The sequence below is a fragment of the Lithobates pipiens genome, unplaced genomic scaffold, assembly GCF_037356315.1.
Source record: "Lithobates pipiens isolate NorthernLeopardFrog02 unplaced genomic scaffold, aLitPip1_a1.2 Scaffold_18, whole genome shotgun sequence".
NCBI classification, from domain to species: domain Eukaryota; kingdom Metazoa; phylum Chordata; class Amphibia; order Anura; family Ranidae; genus Lithobates; species Lithobates pipiens.
This window is the reverse complement of record NW_027507758.1, coordinates 150,668,825-150,696,799: the sequence shown is the minus strand read 5'-3', so window position 1 is coordinate 150,696,799 and position 27,975 is coordinate 150,668,825. Positions and strand designations below refer to the sequence as shown.

Here is a 27,975-nt window from a genome sequence, read left to right as displayed (position 1 = left end):
TGCAAGACGCGGGACGCGATTGTGATATTGCCATTACTTCTAATGGTCCCCCAATCGCACTGTGATTTTGTCACAATTGTCGGGCAGTAAATCTTGCTGCGATCGCAGCAAATCGCACTGCGCAACGCTTGTTGCTCAAAAAGGAACATGAGCTTCTTTTGAGCAACAGCATCACGTGTTGCGCTTTGCTGTGATTGCAGCGCAATTTACCGCTCAACAATTGCGGCGCGGTTGGGGTGCCAATAGAAGTAATGGCATCGCAATTGTGTGCCCTATTTTGCAGCCAGTTGAAATCGCAGCACAGAATCTTGTGTGAATGCAGGTTACATTTTGCTGGACGGCTTGGTTTGTTAAAGTAAGTTGAAAAATAAAATAAAAGACTTACTAGCCAGATCATCAGGTAAAAATAAAGCAAAAAAATCCCCAAAAAAGGGAAAACAAATGCAGCCATCACATCTAATTGAAGAAATGGTAAGCTGCAATCTAATAAAATGTTTGTGTTTGGATTTAGAACCGCTTTAAATGTACCCAGTTATAATTGGTGTGTGGGTTATGGGTTTTCTACAAAAAGGAAAAAACTAAACTGAATAACAAAAAGGTATAATACATTACCTGCAACATAGTGCACCTTATTAGTCCTTCGATATGGTGGCTTCATTTGTTTTCATGTTTCAGACTAAATACATTTTCAGCAAGTACAGAAACGACCTGTTGATCTTGCCAGAAATGCAGTAGTACCCTTGTCACTTCCTGGGATCTGACCTGGAAGTATAAATCAGTCATCTTATCCATGCAAACTACTAATCCCTTTATATCTCCATGTCACAGAGAATAACAAAGGCACACTTGCTTGAATTCCAACCTGGTTGTAACCATTGCTCCTGCCATAGATACAGTAGAGGAGTGAGCATAGCCATTCAGGAACATGAAGTGTATTACTCACAGAAACCCCAGGAGAAAATACAGTAACAATGCCTGAAAAAAAAAAAAAGACTAATGCGGCCACCTCATCTAAGGAGGGGTAAGCTGCTATATATTACGTTTTTAGGTAAATGCAATATTTAGAGATCAGACAGTTTCATACATTACCAGGGCAGCCTACACCAAAAGTAGATCATATCAGAATACTACAGTCACACACAAGTCTTCCATCCAGTTCACGTACACAACCAAGATATCAATGTCTCCATTGTTAGTGGTAAACGTGGCCCCCCCACTTCACAATCCCTGCCTGCTCACAGGAAACAAAGCATGTGTATTTCTGAGAAAAGCTGTTAAAGCATATCTGATCTTTTTGCTGCTCTGGCAGAATATTTCACATTGTTTTCCCCACTTATTATAAATGACTATATTTGTTTTCCTATAAACAGAAATACTACATATTAATTAAACCTGCAGATCTTTGATTAACATTTTGCATCCACACCCAGCCCCCAGAACACTTTGATTATTTAACTACTTGAAGACGAGGCCTATTCCGAAAATTTTTGTTTACCAGTAAAAAAAAAAAAAAAAAATCAGCATTTTTTTTTTTTTACTTAGAACCCCCCCTCCCAAAAAAAATAAATAATAATAATATATATATATATATATATATATATACATATACACACACACAAAAAAAAATTTTTTATATATATATATATATATAGTTTTTTTTTTTTTTCTCAGAGGCCCTAGAGCAGGGGTGTCCAAACCTTTTTGAAAGAGGAACGGATTTGATGAAGTGAACGTGCTTGAGGGCCGAACATTTTGCCTGACATTCTTCGAACCATTAAAATTCACTCTCATGCCACGTACACACGACCGGTTTTTCCACCAGAATAAACTCTGATGGTTTTTCCGACGGAGTTCCACTGAAATAGTCTTGCCTACACACAATCACACCAAAGCCCAATCGTCTAGAACACGTATGGCGGGACTAGAAAAAGGAAGCCAGTAGCCAATAGCTGCCCTTGCGTCGTTTTTTTGTCCGTCAGAACAGCATACAGACGAACGGTTTTCCCAATAGGAATCGATTCTGTCGGAAAGATTTAAAACATGTTCTATTTCTAGGTCTGTCAGAATAAAAAAAAAAAAAAAAAAGTCAGATGAAGCCCACACACAATTGGAATATCCGATGAAAAAATTCCGTTTGACTTTTTCTGCGAAAAGTCCGACCGTGTGTATATGGCATATGTGTGTTCCAGCACTAATACATTGCCCAACAAGAACTCTCTTGCCTTTGTGGCTGTGTGTGATGGAGAGATGAGCTTGGGTATGTTCTTTGGATATACCGTATTTATCAGCGTATAACACGCACCTTTACTTTAAGGGCCGGTTCACACAGGGGGCGACACGAGGCGACACGACTTGCCGTGCCGCGACCTGACAAGTCGCCCCCGTTCTGTACAATGGAACCGTTCTGAGAGGAGCGACTCGAGTCGCTCCGACTCAGAAAAAAGGTTCCTGTACTACTTTTGGGTGACCTCGGGGCGACTTGCATTGACTTCTATACAGAAGTCATTTGCAAGTCGCCGCTGAGGTCGCGGCAGGTCGCGGCGAGGCAAGTCGTGTCGCCTCGCATCGCCCCCTGTGCGAACCGAGCCTAAGAGAGAAGCTTCAGGAAAAAAACATAAATAATAAATAAAGAACTGTGAAGCAAAAGAAGGGTCAGTGCCCATCAATGCAACCTAATCAGTGCCCATCTGCAGCCTCACAAGTGCCATGCATGCAGCCCTACTGTTGCCAGGAATGCAGCACTCCCTGTTGCCAGGAATGCAGACTCAACATTGCCCTCTGTGCAGCCTGATTGATGCCCATCTGCATCCGGAGGAGACAGAGAGGGGGCACCGGACCCCCTGCTGTGAGCCGCAGCCTAAAATAGGTTGGGGACCACACCAGTACAGCGTTATAATATAACTGGTGTGGCGGTGATCAGGTACACTGATTGGTGACAGTATGTGAAAAAAAAAAAAAAAGTAATCCATTTTTTTTTCTATTACCAAAGCAACACTGACTCCTCAGAAGTGATCAAGATTTTTCTTTTTACACGTTATGATTATTTAATGATTGCACAATGAATCCAGGCACCATAGAACCGTAGCCTTGGCTGGCAGTCCAGTAGAACTAGAACTTATTGCTCAGAATGTTATCTGGTTGTGCCGACAAGTCCTAATGATTTGTGTGAAGTGTGAATGGAGTGGTAAGTCCTCGGAAGTGCTCAGTGCTCCTGTGTTCTCTGAATCTGATCAGTCTGTGTACATGTACAACACAGCTGTGTTCTCACACCAATAGGAGAACATGGCAGAAAACAATCAGCCGAAGGTTCAGTCCCATAGAGCAGAGGTCATACAATGTATGTCCTTTCTCATGTCACAACGTAATCACACAAGTTATGCAGTTAACCAGTAATGAATATTATCTCCCTTCATCAGCCAAATAAACATTCTGCAAGCCACACGTGAGCAGAGCCTGAAGGCGATTCTTCCTTACAGGCGCCCCCAGGTGGCAGACAGCAACCAGACTACCCGTGTCTCCGTGTTTCCTATGTCCGTGGCCGTGGTGGCCAATACAATTCATCCCACCATATAAAAATCTGGGATTAGTTACTGATTTGCAGTCCTCGGGACCACATGACTACAATTGGTTCAAAGCTGTCTGTGTAGTTTTGGCATAGGCTGGATTTACATGGTAAGCCACACCCGAAAAAAAATTCTTTACAGCAATGCACTACGGCGCCGTATATATGCACACGGTATTCATTCTGAATGACTGCCCAACACAAATTAAGGTGGATCTATACCAAATACTGATGAAAGATTTTACTATTCAAGGCTTGAAAAGGGGGCTTGTACATACTCGTGGTCGAGGGGCGGTAAAAACAGGCAGTTGAGCCACATTTTACCACTCCCTTAAAGTGGTAGTAAACTGGTTAAATAAAAATGCTTCCCGCTCAAGGTAAATGTCATAACGTGCTAGTATGCATTGCATACCTCCCCCTGCAGCAGTCACTAGCATGCCGCTGCCTACACATTGTTTGTTTCCATCTCACCCTGAACCAGTCATTCAAGTGCCGCTGCTTAACTACTTAAACACTAAACCTTTTTCTGACATTTGTTGGTTTCAAGCTAAAAATCTCTTTTTTTTTTGCTAGAAAATTACATTATATACATTTTTTCAGTAGAAACCCTAGAGGATAAAATGGTGGTTGTTGCAATATTTTATGTCACACTGTATTTGCACGGCAGTCTTTCAAATGATTTTTTTTTTTTTTTTATATGACTTTAACGAATTAAAAAAAAAAAAAAACAAACAAAAAACTAACCAGTAAAATTTAGCCCATTTTTTTTCCTATAAATGTGAAAGATTTTACATTGCAAGAATCGTGAGAGAATCGTGATCTTTTTATTCTAAGCAAAAAAATTGTGATTCTCATTTTGGCCAGAATCGTGCAGCTCTGCTGCCTACATATTGTTTATGTTTCCATCTCACCTTGAAAAAGTAATTCATGTGCCGCTGTCTACACGCGGTTTATGTTTTCATTTCACCCTGAACCAGTCATTAGCATGCTGCTGCCTACACATTGTTTATGTTTCCATCTCAGCTTGAACCAGTCATAAACAATGTGTAGGCAGCGGCCTGTGAATGTTTCCATTTCACCCTGAACCAGTCATTCACACACCAGTGCCTACACATTACTCATGTTTCCCTCTCACCCTGAGCCAGTCATTCATGTGCCGCTGCCTACACATTGTTTATGTTTCCATCTCAGCCCAAACCAGACATTCACAGGCCGCTGCCTACTAGAGCTGCACAATTAATAGTTAAAAATCGTGATCTCAATTCAACCCCTCTGATGATCATTCACAGGCTGCTGCCTACAAATTATGTTTCCCTCTCACACTGAACCAGTCATTCATGTGCTGCTGCCTACTAGAATCATTAAAAATCGTGATCTCGATTCAACCCCTCTGATGATCTCTATTGTAGAGTTTGCCGATTCTTTCATATAACAAGTGGAGAGACTTATCTGCTCACTCAGCTGTCAAAAGAAAACATCCAGTCTGACAAGTTTTTAAAATGAAACATTGTACCCAACTTCCTTCTTTATTCAAATGGAAACTTCTGTGTGTAAAGAAAAAAATCCAGGCAGTCTGTCAAATATTTAAACGTGTAAATGCGGGAAGTTTAACCACTTAAAGTCTAAATCTTTTTCTGACACTTGTTTCATAAAGTAAAATCAATATTTTTTGCTAGAAAATTACTTGGAACCCCCAAACATTATATATATTTTAGCAGAGACCCCAGGGAATAAAATGTAAATTGCTGCAATATTTTATGTCGCACTGTATTTGCCCAGCGGTCTTTCAAACACAATTTTTTGTGAAAAAATCCACTTCAATGAAAAATAAAAAGAAACAGTAAAGTTAGCCCAAATTTTTTTGTTTTAATGTGAAAGATGATGTTACGCCACAAGAATCGCGAGAGAATCGTGATCGATCTTCTAAGCAAATAAATTGTGATTCTCATTTTAGCCAGAATCGTGCAGCTCTACTGCCTACACATTGTTTATGTTTCCATCTCACCCAAAACCAGTCATTCACATGCCGCTGCCTACACATTTTGCTCATGTTTACATCTCTCCCTGAATGAGTCATTCACAGGGCATTGTCATACATGCAAAATAACTTTAGTGAATAACATTAAAATATTTAAATACATAAAATTACTCAGAACCCCCAAACATTATATATTTTCTGAAAGCAGAGATCCTACAAAATAAAATGGTGGTTGTTGCAATTTTTTATGTCCCACAATATTTGTGCTGCAATTTTCACATATTTAGGAAAAAAATACATTTGAATGAATTTTAGTGCACAAAAACACCTATTCTTGGTAGAATATAAAAGATGATGTTATGCCAACTAAACAGATACCTAACATGGTACATTAAATTATCCATAGACAATGCTTAATAAGCCGCCCTTTACAGTTAACAGTTTAAAGTTAAACATGAGGTTTGGCCCTAGAATTATTGCTCTCACTCTGACAATTACGGTGATATCTCACATTTGTGGTCTGATTACCATTTACATATGCATTCAATCACATTTGCATGTGAGCACAGCGGGAAGGGGCCATTTAAAAATAAAAAAAGGAATCGCAGGGGGTTAATTTCGGACCTCTACCGCATTCTCAGCTCACACCATTCCCAGATGAGGGGCAAGCACAAGTACATGTTGAGATGGGAGAGGGAACTAGGCGAGGAACTCTCATCTGAGGATTGGCAGGGGGTGTGGCGACAGGCGGCTAAATCTTCACTATGCACCCTTTATAAGGAAAATGCCTATAAAATACTCGTCCATTGGTACCAGACCCCAGAGGTACTCCACAAAATATATCCTTTCACTTCTGATCGTTGCTGGCGCTGCCTGAAAGCCAGGGGTACCCTGTTCCATATATATTGGACTTGCCCTTTGATATCCCCTTTCTGGATATTGACCCAACAGCTCCTTGTTCATTTGCTAGAGGTGCCCCTCCCGCTTGAACCCAAGTTCTTCCTATTCGGCCTGTCCCGACTTAAAATAGCTAAACCGTCCCGGAAACTTCTAAGACACATTCTCACGGCAGCCCGTTGCCTGATAGCCCTTAATTGGAAAAGCCAAACGGCCCCAACTATGGAAGCCCTTTACTCTAGGATAAAGGACATAGAACTCATGGAAAGAATGACTGCCAGAATACGGGACAGGCTGGAGGAATTTGATTTGGTTTGGGGGAGATGGCGGCTGCTGGAGGACTAAGGGCGCACCGAGGGAGGTATGACGACGTGGATCTCTGGCTTTCTTTTTCCTATCTCTTTTCTGTCTCTCTTCTGCCAACTGTGTTTATTTGCGCAGCGGACTCTTGCTGCTATGTTTTAAGTGTGTTGCATAGGCCCTATAGCGGAACTTACCAGGCCTCTCGGGTTTGGGAGCGGGCAGTTGACTTTCTGTGTCTCCTGACCCCCCACACTTGGCCGACCAAACTGTTGAAATTTGCTGTACGTGCCCGAGACCCGTTACCACATATAGTGTGTTTATCCCTGACCCTGCAATGTTTGGCAATTACACTGCTGCTACTGTGCTTCTGTAATGCTTATTTCCCTATGCAACTACCGAAAATAAACTTTAAAAAAAAAACTTTATTTGGAAAAAAAAAATGCATTACATATTTTATTTAAAACATTATTTACACTGTCTCTTAAATTTTTTTTTCATATCAGCTTTATTGCTATTACAAGGTATGAACAGCATCCCTTGCGACAGCACGAGCAATGATGGGTACTCTTTACAGAGAGATCTGAGCTTTGTTAGACCCCAGATCTCACCTCTGCCCTCAAAAGTATCAAATGAAACTGAGATTGGTTTAATCAAATGTTTTACAAGCCAGTGTTCGGTCAGATTAAGAGACTTGTCAAATTTCGTAACAGAAGTGACGTTCCTTGACAGCCATCTTGGTACACCTAGCACTCGGCCACAGAAAGGATACAGTGAGAAGTCAGCAAGCCAACATCTTTTTACACACACTGGAGTCTTGCATTTCACACTTATTTTTACCAGTTAACTGAGCTTATATAGTGTAATACAGTCAGAGTGCTTTCATGTTGGATTTTAAAAGCAGCGGCAAGCCTGTTAATCTCACAGGTTTGCTAATCTGACAGAACACGGTTACTTTTAAAATTCAACATCAAAACATTGACACGGATTTCAAAATCCTGTATTTCACTATGTGAGCTCTGGTAAAAATAAGTGTGAAATGCAAGACTCTGGTGGGTGTAGAAAGATGTCCTCTGGCCGCCTTCTCACTGTATCCTTAAGGGGTTGTAAACCCTCACTTTTTTTTTTTAAATAACAAACATGTTATACTTACCTCCTCTGTTCAATTTGTTTTGCACAGAGTGGCCCCGATCCTCCTCTTCTGGGTTCCCACGGCGGCACTGGTGGATCCTCCCCACATCCCGTGCAGGCGCGCTTCCGAGTCTTTAGGCTGGGTTCACACTATTGTGAATTGGATGTGGCTTTTTTCCGCATCCAATTCACATAGCAGGAGATTGTGACCATCTCTCTATGCAGCCGGGTTACACATCTCCGGAGTGGCTCCGGTGCGAACTGCACAGGAGTCCTGTGCGTCTTTTGGTCCATTTCAGCCCAAAATTCAGGATAAAATCGGACCTGAACCGGTGATTGGGGATACATTGACCGCTTCTGCGAGCCGCTCCATGCTCTAGTATGAACCCAGCCTAAATGAGTATCTAAAGCCAAAACGTTTTTCTTATTTTGGATACAGTGCGAAAGGACCAGAGCCTCTAAAAAGTTTTTATTGCTGTATGTGTCCCCTCTGGGAAGGTTACCCTCCCTCTTTGTCCTAATGATCACGGTCATCAAAACATAAACGTGATGGGAAATCAGAAATTTTACAAAGAGTAGAGGAGAAATCTTTCAGAAGGAACACCTGTTGAGTGACAACTAAATTTCCTCTTTATTTTAAAGAGGAAGTAAACCCTGATGGGTTTACTTCCTCTTTCATTCCCTGCAAAGGTAAAGCATAATGGACTACTATGCATCGCACAGTAGTCCATTATGTGTCACTTACCTGACACAGGAGCCAGCGATGTCATCGCTGTCCCCTGTAGTCCGGCGCACCCATCTTTTCGGTGGGGTCTCGCAGCTCCGCCGCTGTCATTCGGCGGAGCCGCGATGACATCACTCCCGCGCATGCGCACGGGAGCCGACACGCGCGGCAGCTCCGTTGTTGGAAATGCCGCGCTCAGTGCGCCTGCGCGCCGCTGTCTACGGCACATGCGCTGTAGACAGCGGTGCCTGTCTTCGGGCAAATATCTCCTAAACCGTATAGGTTTAGGAGATATTTCTTGGACCTACAGGTAAGCCTTAATCTAGGCTTACCTGTAGGTCAAAGTGGTTTGTAAGGGTTTACAACCACTTTAAAGCAATTTCCTCTCACTTCCTGTTGGGTCCCTGGGACAGGAAGTGAAGCAAAAATCTATCTGTTGGGAAACAGACAAAACAGTTCTAACCATTTAATAACATTTTTTAAAAAGTTAGTGCTAAACATGATTTCAAATTAAGTCTAATAGAATTTTAAGGGCCCGTTCACACAGGCACTCATACAGCATGGAGTATTTTTCTGCTCTAGTCTCTGTGTCCGAGTCTGTGCACCCGTCACCGGGAGCAGAGATCTCTGTCATGTTCTAGTGAGACAATCCCCCCCCCCCCAGTTAGAATCACTCCCTAGGACACACTTAACCCCTTGTGTTTAACTCCTTCCCTACCAGTGTCATTTACACAGTAATCAGTGCATTTTTTAAAGTGTACGCCACCCAGTGGATTTGTGAGAGAGCTGCAGCACCTAGAGCAAGAGAGCATCCATATAGACTGACATTGTTGAAAAAGGTGTTGTGGGGACAGCCCTGATTTTGGTTTGTTTTGTGTGTATGATCAGTGCATTTTTATAGCACTGATCGCTGTATAAATGACAATGGTCCCAAAGTGTCCCAAAGGGTTCCATCGTGTCAAAAGTGCCCGATGTGTCCGCCATAATGTCACAGTCACGATAAAAATAGTAAGATCGCTGCCATTACTAATAATGAAAAAAAAAATTACAATAAAAATGCCATAAATCTATCCCCTATTTTGTAGACACTATAACTTTTGCGCAAACCAATCACTATACACTTATTGTAATTTATTTCACCAAAAATATGTAGAAGAATACATATTGGCCTGAACTGAGAAAGAAATGTGTTTTTTTATATATTTTTGGGGGATATTTATTATAGCAAAAAGTAAAACATAATGCTTTTTTTTTCAGAATTGTTGCCAATTTTTGTTCATAGCGCAAAAAATAAAAACCGCAGAGGTGATCAAATACCCCCAAAAGAAAGCTCTATTTGTGGGGAAAAAAAAAGGATGTCGATTTTGTTTGGGTGCAATTTTGCACAACCGCGCAAATGTCAGTTAAAGTGACATAGTGCCGTATCGCAAAAAGTGCTCTGGTCAGGAAGGGGGTAATCCTTCCGGGGCTATTGTGTCCGTTCATACCAACATTCTGCCATGGTGTGCACCGAAAAAAGTATTCTTATGCAATTCAGAAAATTGCAATGTATCACATGGCATGGCAGTGTGCTGCATAAAGTTGAATGAAATGTCAAGCTTATTAAAAAAAAAAAGTAAACAGTGCAGTGCGCTGAAAGGCCAAAGTCAGACGGGTGATTCTACCACTATAGACAAACCGCCAGATCGCTAAAGAGGCCGCCAGTTTGTCTCTATGGAATCGTTCCTTTTGTATCCAGTGAAATATCGCTCTATCGCTGGCCTAATCACTGTTGAATTTCAAGCGCTAGTGATGGGAGCGACATCGCACCGCCTGGGCTATAATGATGGGCTCAGGCATGTTTGGGATTGTACCCGTCAGAAAGCCATCACTGCACACCGCCAATCATAGGCAGTGTGTGTGTATGTACAGCTGCCAGAGGGGAAATGCCTCACTGCCTATGATTGGCAGTGCTGGCTTCTTGGCGAGTACGAGCTGAACACACCTGAGCCGTTCATCAGGCTTCAGAGAGAGCGATTCCATAGTAAGGGCTCTTTCACATAGGCGGCCTGGACTCCACTTTGCTTAGCGGGGGATTGATCCGTTGATCCCGGCTGAGCAGCCGGATAACAAGTCCGTCTCCGCTCACTGTGCTGAGACGAACCTGTTATGCTGTGTACACACGACCGGACTTTCTGGCAGAAAACGGTAGACGGTCTTCCCGACGGACTTCCGAATGAACAGACTTGCCCACACATGAACATGAAAGTCCATTCGAAAGTCCGTTCGTTTTGAACGTGATGACGTACGACGGGACTAGAAAAGGAAGGTCGATAGCCAGTAGCCAATAGCTGTCCTTACGTCGTATTTGGTCCGTCGGACCAGCATACAGACGAACTGTTTTCCCAATTGAAATCTGTCCGAAGGACTCAATTCCTAACATGCTCTATTTCTAGGTCCGTCTGAATTTTTAAAAGTAAAACGACCGGACTATCCCACACACGATCGGACTATCCGACGGAATGATTCTATTCCGCCGGAAAGTTAAGTCGTGTGTACGCAGCATTACAGCCCCGCTCTACTCTATGGGGAGATTAGATAAAAATGGACAGGCGGTCCGTTTTCATCAGATCCACCAGGCGGATCGAAAATAGGGCCGCCACCCCTCTGGATTTCACAGACAGGATCAGATAGCAGCGGGTCTCACCAGACATGTCACCTCTGACATCCGCTGCCCCATAGAGGTGAATGGAGCATCCGAGCAAGTCCGCCTGAAAAAAACGTCAGGTGGACCTGATCAGAAAGCCTGCGTGAAAGGGGCCTTACAAACAGACAGCCTCTTGCCCTATTCCCGCCAGCTGTACACATGTATATATGCGGCCTCTGGGTGGGCTTTAACGCCGGGAACGGCACTCCCGGTAACTCAAATGTCACAGGCAGCTCCTGATGCTTACGATTTGGGGGGGGGGGTGCTTCTGATCGTGTGACGGCTGAAACAGCCAATCAGAGTGGTCACAAGATCTGAAAGCCTGCATTTTCTATACTCTTATGCCACATACACACGATCGCATTTCACGTCGGAAAGAGATATGACGGCTTTTCCAACTGGATTCCCCTCAAGTTTGCCTTGCATACACACGGTCACGCAAAAGTTCGTGAAATTACACCCGTAAAGAACACGGTGATGTACAACACTACGACGAGCTGAGAAAATGAAGTTCAATGCTTCCGAGCATGCGTCGAATTGTTTCCGAGCATGCGTAGGAATTTTGCGCTTTGGAACTGCCACAGAGGATCGCATTTTCGGATAAGAACTTTTCCCGACCGAAAAATTGAGAGCATGCTCTCAATCTTTTGCTGGCTGGAATTGCGCCAACACAAGACACACTGTCGCATTTTCCGACTAAAAACTCTTTATCGGTCTTTTGCGGTAAGGATGATCTCCGGCGTGTTCTCATGCTCCACGTGCAGAGCCCGCCAGGAAGTAGGCACAGTGCTGCGTTAATCAAAGGCAGTGAGACATTGCCCCGATGCGCGGCTGCAGAGATCGGGCAATGTCTCACTGCCTGTGATTAGCGCAGCGCTGCGTCTAATTCCTGGCGGGCTCTGCACATGGAGTATGTGAACACGCCTGAGCTTATCCCTATTTTGCGGGCCGATATTCCGATCGTGTGTACACGGCATTAAAGGGACAGGGGGTAGCAGCAAGATATTAACAATCCTGCCACTGGCAATTGCAACCAATGACTAGCCGCAAAGTCACCCGTCTGACATCAGCCTACCAAGGCCCTGGCACTGTCCCTGCAACAACTATAATGCACACACACTGGACTAAATGCGCCCCCCCCCCCCATGGAGATGGCACAAAACTGACAGTGCTTTAACCCTTTCCTGCCCAAAAAAAGAAGAAAGTTTTTGCTACTTTAGAGCATATCAGCAGACTAGGAGGAGAATGTGTACAGTGATCAGATCTCCTGAAACACACAGGAAACGTCAGAGTAGCGCTGCCAGGGACAGTGGCGGAGTAGCAGAGGGTGATCTTTGACCCCCTTCCCGGTGTGATGTGACAGCCGGGTGACACCGGGGCCTGCATGCCGCACGATCAGGATCCATGACAGGCAATGGGGACCCGGCCGGTCACACTCCATAGACCAGCACAGTCCTTTCTCTACTTCCCAATATAGATCCCTCTGGAAATGTCACTCCGATCCCATCCGCCCACCTAAGTTTGTCAGCAGACATCTATCTACCACCCTTCTCAGCTGGCACTTCCTGCCTGCACCCCAACACACCCTATGCACCCCCTTGCCTTTGTTAACTCTATTGATGAGCACTTTACAGCATTGCCGTATACCAGCCTCCCCCCCACCATACAGGGTGTACACCACTCACTACTATAGGAGCTGCTTACCTTGGCTGCCATGCTGTGACCCTCCTGATCACTTGTGGCCCCGGAGCAGACACACACGGGGAGCCTCACACCCAGTACACTCACAGTATACACACAGTACACACACACACTGCCTCTTCCTGTCCCGGCCTCTCTGTACACACACTACATCCACAGCCCGGAGGACTCCCTCTATCTACAACATGGCAGCATTGCCGCCTCGCCTCACTCAGCCCTCACCACACACTCATCTCCCACCACACACTTCTCTCTTCTGTTCCTCACAAACAACCCGATATTAAAAGTAGAACTAAAGACAAAACGTTGCTTTTCATTTTGCATAGAGCAAAGGAGGATTATAACCCCATTGGAGAGATTTCCCCTCACTTCCTGTCCAGTAGCTAAAACAAATCGTGAGAGGAAATCCTTCCAACGTGAGGGAATCCGTGGTTGTCACCAGAGCTAGTGTCCCCATTGGAAGATTTCCCCTCATATTATTGTTCTGAGGGACACCCAAAATGTGGGGTTTCCTTTTACTTTCACTTTCAATGATAATGGCAAACAGGACAAATAAAGAGAATGAATCATGAATCTCTCTAATAGGGGTCACAGACAGCAATAAAAACATGGCAGATGTTCTAATCCCTCTCCACTCTGTCAAAAACAAAAAAAATGTTTTGCCTGCTAGTTATACTTTAGCACTAGGGATGAGCTCAGGAGTGTTCGCATGGTCCACATGGAGAGCACGCCAGGAAGTTGGCGCAGCGCTGCGCTAATCACAGGCAGTGAGACATTGCCCAATCGATCTCTGCATCCGCGTATTGGGGAAATGTCTCACTGTCTGTGATCAGCACTGGCTCTGCACGTGGACCATGCAAACACGCCTGAGCTCATCCTTATTTAGGAAGTAAACCCTGGTGGAGTTTACCTCCTCTTTATTTCCCTGCAACGGTAAAGAATAATGGGCTACTATGCATCGCATAGTTATGTGTCACTTACCTGATACTGAAGCCCGCAAAGTCTTTGTTGTCCCCACTAGCAGGGAGTGTCCACCTTCACCCCTCTTCCTTCCGGGGGCCGCAAACTCCGGCTCTGTGCCTGGCCTGAGTCGCGTAACGTCATTCCCGTGCATGCGCATGGGAGCCGGCAGTCACGGCATGACCCCTTTTCGAAATGGCACAACATGCCCTTTCTAAAGTGCGCATGGTCCCGTGGTCATCGGCGTTCGGGTCTTTCGTAAATATCTCCTAAACCGTGGAGGTTTAGAAGATATTTCAAGCACCAGGCTCTGTGCCTGGCCTGTACAACCACTTTAAAGTGGTTGTTAATCTAGTTAAATCACTTGTGCCTACATGTAAGCCTATAATGAGACTTACCTGTAGGTACTGTAAAAATCTCCTAAACTTGCACGGTTTAGGACATATTTACTATATACGCTTGCGCCAACGTCACCGGGAAATGGCCACTGAAGAAACCGTTTCTAAAGGGCCTGTGCCGTGACCGACGGCTCCCGCACGTGACGTCATCGCGGCTCTGACCATTCATAAAGCCGGAGCCCGCAAACCCGGAAATAACTCAGGGAGACATGGCGCCGGTCACATCGGTGTACGGGGTCCGCTGCAAGCTTTGATCTAAGGTAAGTATTTCATAAAGAGCTAGTATGCTCATTATGAAATCAAATCATCAAATCCTCTGCATCTATTACCTTTTGTACCACCACCCCCTTCCTTTAGAATGTAAGCTCTATGAGCAGGGCCCTCCTGTCCCTTCTGTATTGAACTGTACTGTAATTTTGCTGCCCTCTCTTTTGCTCTACATTGTAAAACGCTGCGTAAACTGTTGGCACTATATAAATCGTGTATAATAATAATAATAGTATGCAATGCATACTAGCTCTTTATGCCTTTGTCATGCAGGTTTTGTTTTTTTTTAATGGGTTTACAATCACTTTAACCACCTGCCATATAGCAAAATGACGGCGGCAAAGTGGTTTCAATATCCTGACCGGACATCATATGACATTGCCAGGATAGCAAGCTGCTGTGTGCCCCCGGGGGTGCACATCGAGGTGATCGTTGTTGCGGTGTGTCAGTCTCTGACGGAGACTCTTTACCACGTGATCAGCCGTGTCCAATCACAGCTGATCACAATGTAAACAGGAAGAGCTGTTGATCGGCTTTTCCTCACTCACGTCTGTCAGACGCGAGTAGAGGAGAGCCGATCGGCTGCTCCTACGATGGGGGTGGGGTCTGTGCTGATTGATTATCAGCACAGCCCCCCTGAGGATGCCCACACTGGACGACCAGGGACGCCACCAGGACCAACAGGGATGTCACCACCAGGTATGGGTATGCCAACCTAGACCACCAGGGATGCCAATCAGTGCCCAGAATGGATGCCAATCAGTGTCCACAATGGGCATCACTGATTAGCAGGCATTATTGTTTGGCACTGATTATTATTCATCAGTACCATTTATTAGTGTACATTAGTGCCACCTATCCGTGCCCATCCATGCTCATCCGTGCCACCTTTCAGTGCCACCTATGTGTACGCATCAGTGCCGCATATCTGTGTCCCTCAGTGCTACCTATCAGTGCCCCATTAGTGCCGCATATTAGTGCCCATAATCAGTGCCACCTTATTGGTGCCACCTCATCAGTGCCACCTTATCAGTGCCTATCAGTACAGCCCCATTAGTGCCCATCAGTGAAGGAGAAAATTTACTTATTTACAAAGTTTTCTAACAGAAGCAAAAAAAAAAACATTTTTGTTTTCCAAATTTTCCGTCTTTTTTTTATTTGTTTAACGGAAAATAAAAATCCCAGAAGTGATCAAATACCACCAAAAGAAAGTTCTATTTATGGGAATAAAATTATAAAAATGTAGTTTGCGTACAGTGTTGTATGACCGCGCAATTGTCATTCAAAGTGCGACAGCGCTGAAAGCTGAAAATTGGTCTAGGCAGGAAGGTGCAGGGCTCGAGACCTGCGGGAACGCATGCGAACGGCGTTCCCGTACTATTTCCACAACGGGAACGCCGTTCCCATTAGTCGCCTGAGGCTATGCAGCGCGTAGTCCGCCGCTCCTCGGCCGCCCGAGTGACTGGTTGCTAGGCTAGGGCCGCTCCGCGTCTAGCAACCAGTCACATGACGTCAGCCGTACACGTGGGCACGCACTGGAGTCAGTGGGCAGTGCGCATGCGGCCTCCAGCGCAGCCAGCGACAGACACATGCCGCTGGGATCCGCCAATACTCTGCATTACTCCACCAATACTCTGCATTACCCAATACTCTGCAATACCCTGCCAATACTCTGCAATACCCTGCCAATACTCTGCATTACTCCACCAATACTCTGCATTACCCAATACTCTGCATTACCCAATACTCTGCATTACCCCGCCAATACTCTGCATTACTCCACCAATACTCTGCATTACTCAATACTCTGCAATACCCTGCCAATACTCTGCATTACTCCACCAATACTCTGCATTACTCAATACTCTGCAATACCCTGCCAATACTCTGCATTACTCCACCAATACTCTGCAATACCCTGCCAATACTCCGCATTACCCAATACTCTGCAATACCCAGCCAATACTCTGCAATACCCTGCCAATACTCTGCAATACCCTGCCAATACTCTGCATTACCTCATACTCTGCAACACCCTGCCAATACTCCGCAATACCCAATACTCTGCATTACCCAATAATCTGAAATACCCTGCCAGCACTCTGCAATACCCTGCCAATACTCTGCAATACTTACCCTGCCAATACTCTGCAATACCCTGCCAATACTCTGCATTCCATACCCCGCCGATACTTACTCTGCAATACTTACCCTGCCAATACTCTGCAATACCCTGCCAATACTCTGCAATACATACCCCGCCGATACTCTGCAATACCCTGCCAATACTCTGCAATACATACCCTGCCGATACTTACTCTGCAATACTTACCCTGCCAAGACTCTGCAATACTTACCCTGCAATACCCAGCAATGCCCTGCCAATAATTTGCAATACCCAGCAATAATTTGCCATATCCTGCCAATACTCTGCAATACCCTGCCAATACTTATCCCGCCAAAATTCTGCAATACCCTGCCAATACTTACCCTGCCAATACATATTCTGCTAATACCCAGCCATACCCATCCATGCTCAGCCAAAATATTATTGGGGGAGATGACGTGGATATTACAGTGGGGGAGATGTATATTGCAGTGGGGACTATATGGTGGTGACATTTTCACAGGTTTTTGCAAATTCAATTATTATTTGCTGATCCGAAAAATGATCCGATCTGTGACTCTGATCCAAGGAATGATCCGATCCGTGAGTTTTTTGATCCGTTGCCGATAATCTTGCACGGCAAGGGCAACGTTATTCCAGTTTGTGGGATATTTTCTAATTTGCTGTATTTGAATTTGGAACAGGGTGTATTTGTGTTAGAAATTCCCTGCAAGGGAAAGATCATCACCCATTGTGTTGATTATTCTGTTTGACAAGTTAACTTATTTTGTTTTTGTAAACTGGCACTTTACAATAAATGTTGTACTGTATTTTCTGTGAAATATATATGCATATGAGCGTACCTTTATTTATTTTTATTTTTTTTGGTGGGGGAGTGGATCTTGGGTGGGAGTTCCCACACTTTTTTCCCCAGGACTTGACCCCTGGGAAGGTGTATAAGTGCCCTGTATTGAAGTGGTTAAAAAATGCCCTATGGCAGATATACTGCTACAGAGCGACCCCCCTGTGCAGAATAACATATACAGTGAGGGAAAAAAGTATTTGATCCCCTGCTGATTTTGTACGTTTGCCCACTGACCAAAGAAATTATCATATAATTATCTATAACTATAAACTATAATTTTAATGGTAGGTTTATTTTAACAGTGAGAGACTGAATAACAACACAAATATCCAGAAAAACCCATTTCAAAAAAGTTATAAATTGATTTGCATTTTAATGAGTGAAATAAATATTTGATTCCCTATCAATCAGCAAGATTTCTGTCTCCCAGGTGTCTTATATTCAGGTAAAGAGCTGAGATTAGGAACACTTTCTTGAGGGCGGTTTTCAGGCGCTACAGCGCTAAAAATAGCGCCTGTGTAGCGCCTGAAAAAACCGGCCCCTTTCACTCCAGTGTGAAAGCCGGAGGGCTTTCACACTGGAGCGGTGCACTTTTTCACAGTCCTGCTAGCCGCATCTTTGGAGCGGTGAAAGGAGCGGTGTATTCAACGCTCCTAAACCGCTCCTACCCATTGAAATCAATGGGACAGCGCGGTTATACCGCCGGCAAAGCGCCGCAGCAGCGGGTGGTTTTAACCCTTTTTCAGCCACTAGCGGGGGTTAAAACCACCCCGCTAGCGGCCACAGACCGCCGCTAAAGCGACGGTAGCGGTGCTTTACCGCTGACGCCCGTGTCGCCCCAGTGTGCAAGGGGCCTAAAGGGAGTGCTCCTAATCTCAGTTTATTACTTGTATAGTTTCATAGTTTGTAAGGTTGAATAAAGACACCAGTCCATCCAGTTCAAACTGAGTGACTGTCTACAATTGTCCCTATCCCTGTACATTGCACACTCACGTCAGTCCCTACCCTCAAGGAGCCCACAATTCAAGGTCCCCATTCATATACTAGGGCCAAATTTGGACAGAAGCCAATTAAGTGCCCGGAGGAAACCCACGCAGGCACAGGGAGAACATGCAAACTCCAGGCAGGTAGTGTCGAGGTTGGGTTTCGAACCAGCGACCCTTTTTACTGCTAGGTGAGAGTGCTAACCACTACACCACTGTGCTGCCAAAAAACACATAAAAGACACCTGTCCACAGAAGCAATCAATCAATCAATTAGATTCCAATCACTCCACCATGGCCAAGACCAAAGAGCTGTCCAAGGTTGTCAGGGACAAGATTATAGACCTACACAAGGCTGGAATGGGCTACAAGACCATCGCCAAGCAGCTTGGCGAGAGGGTAACAACAGCTGGTGCGATTATTCGTAAATGGAAGAAACACAAAATACCTGTCAATCTCCCTCGGTCTGGGGCTTACACCATCTTCCCTCTGCTAGCTTGAATGTGGCTCATTCTGTCATTTCCCCACAGCCTTTGAATTTTTACACAGGTTGGCATTCGGGATACATTTGTTACTATTATGAATATATATATATATATATATATATATATATATATATATATATATATATATATATATATATATATACAGTTTTTCCCTCTCACTTGATTTTTATTTTTTTTTCAATTTCCCATTCCATACCTCCATTATTACAATGTACATTAACACTTTGTATCTGTTATTATTATTATTCACAATGTATAATGCGCCAACAGTTTACGCAGTGCTTTACAATGTAGAGGGGGGACAGCACACTTACAGTACAGTTCAATACAGAAGGGACAGGAGTGCCCTGCTCATAGAGCTTACATTCTAAAGGGAGAGGGTGATGATACAAAAGGTAATAGATGCAGGGAATGATTTGATGGGGGTGGCTCAGGGACAGTTGTTTGGTGGGTGTGGGATAGGCTTCCCTGAATAAGTGAGCTTTCACGGATCTCCTAAAGGTGGACAGGTTAGGGGCTGATAGGGGGAGATACTGGGGCAGGGAATTCCAGAGGATGGGAGAGTCTCTGGAGAAGTCCTGACGGCAAGCATGAGAGGAGGTAACAAGGGAACTAGAGAGCAGGAGGTCCTGGGTGAAGCGGAGGGGACAATTTGGGAGATATCTGCAGATGAGGTTGGTGATAGCTGGGGGCGATGTTGTGGATGGCCTTGTATGTTGTGGTTAGCATTTTGAATGTTATATGGTGGGGTAGGGGAAGCCAGTGAATGGATTGGCAGAGAGGGGCAGCAGTCATAGATCGATTAGTGAGGTGTATTAGTCTAGCAGCAGCATTCATAATAGACTGAAGGGGGGATAGCCTGCGAAAGGATAGGCCATTAAGGAGAGAGTTGCAGTAGTAAAGGCTGGAAATAATTAAGGAGTGAATAAGTTGCTTTGTGGTGTCATTAGCCAGGAAGGGTCGAATTCTGGAGATGTTGCGGAGGGTAAGGCGGCAGTATTTAGCCAGTGATTGGATGTGGGGGCTGAAGGGGAGGTCGGATTCAAGGATTACACCCAGCACGCTGGCATGTGTGGAGGGACCAATGGTTGTGCTGTTGATCTTAATGGTAAAGTCATGGGGGGGGAAATATTACAAGCTCAGTTTTAGAAAGATTGAGTTTGAGAAAATGGTGTGACATCCATACCGATATGCCATTCAGTAAGTTTGAGATCCGTGGGGAGATCGAGGGGATGAGTTGAGGAGTGGAGAGATAGATCTGGGTGTCATCAGCGTAGAGGTGGTATTGGATGCCATGGGAGGTTATCAACTGGCCCAGGGAAGAGGTATAGAATGAGAATAGGAGGGACCCAAGGACAGAGCCTTTGGGTACCCCAACAGTGAGAGGAAGAGGAGCGGAGCAGATGGAGTTGTAAGTGACACTGAAAGTGTGCTTAGATAGGTAGGAGGAGAACCAGGATAAAGCAGAATCACAGAGGCCAAGGGTATTACTACCCCTATTATCAAAAAATCTATTTTGTTTTAAAATTCACCCATTTTTTCATTTTCATTTTTCTTTTCATTTTTCTTTTTACCTATTCAATTTAATTCATAATAATTCTTTCATAATAAATTTCTCATTGATACAATTTTAATTTTATATATTTTTCAATACTTTACATTATTATTCATAATTATTTCTTTTGCAATCTGTGTATATAATGACAGCACACATGCGTGTATATACCTACATTAAAAAATTTTCATTATATATATATATATATATATATATATATATATATATATATATATATATATATATATATATACACAGATCTTTTTTACTATAATATATATATATCTAATATACAGTTACAATTCATACTACTGTTTATTTTATACTACGTTACCTCAAAATCTTTCTAAACATACTTCTAAATGTTTTTTTTATGTATACTCTGACCGCTTCTTGCTTATTGCATTGTAATTGCTTATCCAGCTGAAGCCGTTTTGCGGCAATGCCTGGGTTAACTGCAAATCCTATTTAAGCTTGATACCAGCGTCAGAGGATCAGCTGATGAAGGAGGTGTGTCCGTGCTTCTGAAACGCGTTCTGATCGGCCGAACACAGTGATAGGCGGCTCCCAGGTTCAGAGGTCCAGATCACTTTCACACTGAGTAACCCAGCCGGCGTCTACCTGAGGTTCCTTGAGACTTCAGCTCCCCTGTTAGCGGTGCTCATGGCTCACCATCAAAGGGACATACCCGCGGTTTCTGCTCCCATGCTGGATGTGGCAAGCTCTCACCCACTGAGCACTATGTGAGTGCAATCCATATTGTCAGTAATTGCTTATCTCAATAAAATAATGCTGTACTAAGAATTGTCTGGAGCTCCTCTTCCCTTCCTTGCCTTTATCTCCAACATAATGCCAACATACTATAAAAACTACATAAAAATCCTGATCATAAACCAGATTAAATCTTCACCTCCAGCCCTCACAGGAAAGAATTATATAACTTGATGGCCATAGGCAAAAATTATTTACTGTGTTGCACTGTGGTGCATCATGGTTGTAATTTTTCAGTTTCAACGTTCAGTTCTGCTTTAATACAGAAATCCTCACTCAACTTTCCTCACAAATGTCCCTCTTCTGTTCCTCAGAAATGACGCGTTATCAATACAAGAGCCCGCACTCAACTCTCCTCACAAACTTCTCTCTTCTGTTCCTCAGAAATTACCAGATGTTAATAAGGAATCCACACTCTGCACGTTTTACAAACTTCTCCCTTCTGTTCTTCAAAACTGACCAGTTATTAATACAGGAGTCCACATACAACTCTCCTCACACAAACATCTCTCTTCTGATCCTCAGAAATGACCAGTTATCAATACATGAATCCACACTCAACTGTCCTTGCAAACTTCTCTCTTCTGTTCTTCAGAAATGACCAGTTAAATTTCATAAATTTCTCTCTACTCTTCCTCCGACATTACCATTTACGAATACAGGAATCCACACTCAGCTATCTTTACAAACTTCTCTTTTCTGTTCCTCAGAAATGACCATTTACGAATACAGAAATCCACACTCAGCTCTCTTTACAAACTTCTCTCTTCTGAGCCTCAGAAATGACCAATTATCAATACATGAATCCACACTCAACTGTCCTTGCAAACTTCTCTCTTCTGTTCTTCAGAAATGACCAGTTAAATTTCATAAATTTCTCTCTTCTCTTCCTCCGACATTACCATTTACGAATACAGGAATCCACACTCAGCTATCTTTACAAACTTCTCTTTTCTGTTCCTCAGAAATGACCATTTATGAATACAGAAATCCACACTCAGCTCTCTTTACAAACTTCTTTCTTCTGAGCCTCAGAAATGACCAGTTATCAATACATGAATCCACACTCAACTGTCCTTGCAAACTTCTCTCTTCTGTTCTTCAGAAATGACCAGTTAAATTTCATAAATTTCTCTCTTCTCTTCCTCCGACATTACCATTTACGAATACAGGAATCCACACTCAGCCATCTTTACAAACTTCTCTCTTCTGTTCCTCAGAAATGACCAGGTATTAATACAGGAGTCCTCACTCAACTCTCCTCACAAAATGTTGGCCGCTGACCTTTATTATTGGTTTTAAACTTAATATTGAATTTATTAAACCTTTAAATCATAGCACAAGTAATTTAAATAAAGTAAACCAAATCCAAACAACCAGACTCAGACACTATGACTCGAGTCATATTACACAACTAATACTGCATTTTAACCAACAAGTGTCCCTCTAGCAAGCAAGGTGACGCACCACAGAATATAGGCCATGACAAATACTAGGTGAGATGGGAGCTTATCTACTCCATTAAATAGGAGACAGAACTGGAGGACAGGATAGCCTGGGTTTTACTTCCACTTTGTGAGAATGCCTGAACCATATTGTTGGCATCAGGATTACAGTATCAAAAGAAATGTCAGAAAAAGAACAAGATTTAAGATGACAGCCGTAAAAACACATAAGAAAGAGAATACACCCATGGGTGAATGAGGCCGGTTACTCTATGCAAACTTGTCCCAAGGTAAAGGTGGGTACACACTATAAAAATATCATATGACGGTGGGACGGTGCGACTCTCGTTCTGGGTGGACGTCATATGACATTGGCCCATTTAAACAGGGCATACACGCGATCGTGTGTGTGCAGCTCTGCACTGTCCATGACAGCATGTCCCCGAGACATATCGCGTCGCCGACAGGGGTGAACAGCTGTTAGGCATGTTAGAAATATGAAGGGCCTTCAAAAATGATAGGTTGTCAGGAAATTAGATGTGTAATTTATGCTCCTAGAATACCTGAAGGTGCTATTTAAATTTTGGGCCTCTGTATGTGGCCAGGCTGTGTAAAAGTACCCTTTTGAATGTCATTCACATCCTGTGTTGTTTATTTCCTGTGAGGTCACAAACTGTGTATGAAGGGATTAGCTGTTGGAGGCAAACTCTCCAGGGAGTCGCTTCCTGTTTATGTGTAAATAAAAGCAGATGCATGGGTCAAGAAGGCAGAGATGCTGACCGGCCATGCTGAGATGAGGACGTAAGAATGTGGTAATGTCTGTTTACTGGGGTATGGGGAACCAGGGGAGACATATGATCAAAAGGAACATTATATCATTAGACTGAAGGGTGCTTATTAGCGCAAGAGTGTGGTGGAATATCCACGACATACCGCATAGTTTGTTGTTTAGCTGAAACATTATTGATCATCATTACCTTTTATTAATGCATAATTTACTATTTGTACTCTTTCCATATTCCATGATAATGACCAGTCCATACAATTGTATAATTCAGATATGGTTTTTACATCTCATATGTATTGTTCTTAGATGTATACCATTATTAAGTTGTAATAAAATTTATACTTTTTTAATTCTTGGTTTGGTCTGTCTATTAAGGACCCTTAGGAGTCTCTCATCTCGGATACCAGGTGTTTTTGCTACTAGATTTATTTGTAGTGGTTCCCCTTTATCTAATGGAGCATGCTTTTGTGAGTAGTCACTGGCATTACCTGTGCAGGGTTCCAATCTCTCAGGTGAGACATCAACCAGGTGTATCTCTCCTATGTCCAGCTCTGGTGTCTCACATGTCCCGTAACCGATACCCTCTCTGTAGGATTGCTAAGATTGAGACACCCCCCTCACAAGGAAATTTTCACCCCATTGATGTGTCTCCTGGCACTCTCTAGTCTGGCCAACAGACACCTTACTATGCATAAGTGCCCACCTCCTGAGTACCTGCACCATATTAATTCAGTTATGCCAATACATGTCACACATTAAAAGCATTTCATTCTTTCTATTTCTCCCCCACAAAAAACATAGTTTCCATTTCTTGTTCTGAAGGATTGTATAGGTCAGAGGTAGGGAACTCTTGAGCCAGATGTGGCTCTTTTGATGGCTGCATCTGGCTCTCACCTCTCAATCCGCGGATTGCATGGTGTGCTGATCTGTGGATTGAGCCCATAGGAAAGGCCGCAGCTTCGGCCTAGCTCCGGAGCTGCGGCCATCTTGGTACACTCGGCGGCGGCCTAGGTGAGCGGCATGCTGACGTCATCATCACCCGCCTCAACTGCTCGTGGATCTGCCTACTTGTGTAGTCGTAAGCAAGCAGACAATCGTAGGGGAGATGTGGATATTACAGTGGGGGAGATGATGTGGATATTACAGTTATAATTGAAATTAGTCGATTAATCGATTAAAAAAATAAAAAATTTGTTTTAAACATATTGTATGGCTCTCGCGGACTTACATTTTAAAATATGTGGCATTCATGGCTCTCTCAGCCAAAAAGGTTCCCTACCCCTGGTGTAGGTTATATTCTTTCCCTAACCTCCAACCCATTGCACTTGTATTTACAGTATGTTTACATGCATAAATGACAGGAGAGACTTTGGCAAGATGTTTCACAAGCCATGTTGATGGGCAAAGTCTTTCAGATGCAGCATTAGCACTAAATTGTCCATAAGGAAAAGAAACCTTATATTAATCTGAATCTTTTCGTTTGTCCCTTCTCTCCTGAATGTTTATCAGAACAAATTTGCAAAGTGGCATGGCACAAACTGCCAATCAGATGAACAGCTTACATCCAGGTTCCTCTCCAAACCTCTCCAAACTCTCGCTCCACCAAGACTCTGGGAATGAAAAACAAGAGCAGAATCAAATTCTTATCTTCAAATTATATCTACTCGGTTGCTATGTTTACTTTTATAGTTCCTCCCTTGGAACCCAGGAACCCAGAAAGTTTTCCTGGCTTCTGCAACTATGAACAAATTATCAAAACAACCATGATTTCTTTAGGATGAACCCACTATAAAATGGATCTTCATGATAAGATCAAAAAAAAATGAATGTGAGTGTTGCTTCTCAAAATTCTCATTTTAAATGGCAAAAAAATAGCAAAAAAACAATGCATTTATTTATTCCTTAGCCACTTCAGCCCCGGAAGAATGTACCCCCTTCTTGACCAGACCATTTTTTGCAATACGGGGCTGCGTCGCTTTAACCACTTGCCGACCAGCGCACGACGATGTACGTCGACAGAATGGCACGGGCAGGCAAATGGGCGTACATGTACGTCCCTTTAAATTTGCTGCCCTGCCATCGGGAGCGCGCCTCCGGCGGCGCGCTCCCGCGCTGGTCGGGACCTCCGTGAGTCCGGTCGCGGGACCCGCGGACTCGATCACCGCGGGCATCCCCGCGATCGTCTCACGGATCGGCCGAATAGAGAAGTGCCGTTGTAAACAACATTTCTCCATTCTGCCTAGCAACTAGTGACGCTGATCTCTGCTCCATGTGATTGGAGCAGAGATCAGTGTTCACTAAATGAAAGCCCAACCCCCCCACAGTTAGTAACACACCCCTAGGAACACTTAACCCCTACACTGCCACCCACTGGTTAACCCCTTCACTGCCAGTGTCATTTACACAGGAATCACTGCATTTATATAGCAGTGATTATTGTATAAATGACAATGGTTCCAAAAATGTGTCAAAAATTACAATGTCTCCTTCCCGGTTTGACCTCCCCCGGCAGAGCTTCTATAGTTACTTACAAATCCGTCACTTTGCCCAGACCATCTCATCAGACCTCCGTTTCTCCCCGCCTACCATGTTTGAAATAGTTGTCTCATCAGGTACGGCACAGAAGGGGATGATCTCGGATATTTATAAAATAATTAACGCCTTTCCTATGGGTCTTAACGGCAAACATGCCTATATGCTTAAATGGGAGGAGGCTCTGGGTGAAGTGTTCACGGAGGAGCAATGGCGGGTGATTTGGTCACAGGCATCCAAGAGCTCCATGTGTACGCTCTACCGGGAGAATGCATACAAAATATTGTTCTTCTGGTACATGACCCCGGATGTCCTGCACGCTATTTATCCTTCTACAACAGACCGGTGCTGGCGCTGTGTGGGGCATAAGGGCACCCTCTTGCATATATACTGGCAATGCCCTCGTATAGTCCCTTTCTGGACGGAAGTCCGTACGCTCTTGGCCAGTGTCCTGGACCAACCCCTGGACTTGAACCCAAAGCACTTTTTACTGGGAGTCCCTTTCCCCAAATTGTCCAAATCCCTACAGAAATTATCCCGCCATATCTTGACCGCAGCGAGGTGTCTTGTTGCACTCCACTGGAAAAAAACGCACCCCCTACCCCGGACGCATTATACGCCCGCATTAGAGATGTAGAGCTTATGGAGAGGATGACCGCCAGGATACAGGACCGGCTGGAAGCGCATGACGTAGTCTGGAATCCCTGGAATCTTAAGGACGATCGACCCTGACAGGCAAGCGGAAGTTTTCGGATGACTACCCACCCCTACCCCCTCCTTTTCCTCTCTACCTTTCTTTCTATCCTTTGGTATCCCTTTCTTCTCTCTTTTTTTTTCTCTCTTTCTCTCTTTTTCCCTTCTTCCTTTCTCTTATGCCTATCACTCTTCCAAACCCCCCCCCCCCCCCCGAGGGGGGGTGTTTGATTGGGTTAAAGTGTATTATAAGTGTCTTACACTATTAGTTGACACATGTATCCTCGGATTGCCACTCTTGACGGGCGGTTGAGTCTTGAGGATTGGTTTATTACTGGTTGGACTGTATCCTTGTCGTACATGTGTTGCAGAACATGCTGTCTGTGAATAGCTCTACCTGGCCTGGCTTGCACCTGCTCCAGGTGGCTATACTACGTAGGCCAATATGCTTTTATGGTATGTTCTCCCCTGTAATTTTTCTGTTCTCTTTCTTTCGCTCCCCCAATGCTGTACCGAAGTGTTTGACGTGTAATGTTTCACTCTAAACTAATAAAAAGTTATTTGACAAAAAAAAAATGACAATGTCGCAGTCACAATAAAAATCGCTGATCGCCGCCATTACTAGTAAAAAAAAATAATAAAAAATTATTAATAAAAATGCTATAAAACTATCCCTATTTTGTAAACGCTATAACTTTTGCGCAAACCAATCAATAATCGCTTATTGCGTTTTTTTTTTTTACCACAAATATGTAGAAGAATACGTATCGGCCTAAACTGAGGGAAAAAATTTTTTTTTATATATTTTTGGGGGATATTTATTATAACAAAAAGTAAAAAATAATGCGTTTTTTTCAAAATTGTCGCTCTATTTTTGTTTATAGCGCAAAAAATAAAAACCGCAGGGGTGATCAAATACCACCAAAAGAAAGCTCTATTTGTGGGAAAAAAAAGACGTCAATTTTGTTTGGGAGCCACGTTGCACGACCGTGCAATTGTCAGTTAAAGCGACACAGTGCCGAATCGCAAAAAGTGGTCTGGTCTTTGACCAGTATATTGGTCCGGTCTGAAAGTGGTTAAATGGCACTGTACCCAAACAAAATTGATGTCCTTTTTTTCCCACAAAT

The 27,975-nt window shown here is 43.7% G+C and overlaps 1 protein-coding gene across 1 annotated transcript in view; it reads right to left on the bottom strand.

Moving 5' to 3' along the window:
* SNX9 (sorting nexin 9) overlaps window positions 1–13,147 on the bottom strand; it is a 194,600-nt gene extending 181,453 nt beyond the window's left edge. The window contains exon 1 of the mRNA XM_077486269.1: window positions 12,983–13,147. Within this exon, the coding sequence (XP_077342395.1) occupies window positions 12,983–12,994 (12 nt within the window). The 5' untranslated portion in view covers window positions 12,995–13,147. The remainder of the gene's footprint in view (window positions 1–12,982) is intronic.
* Window positions 13,148–27,975: the final 14,828 nt, after the last annotated feature.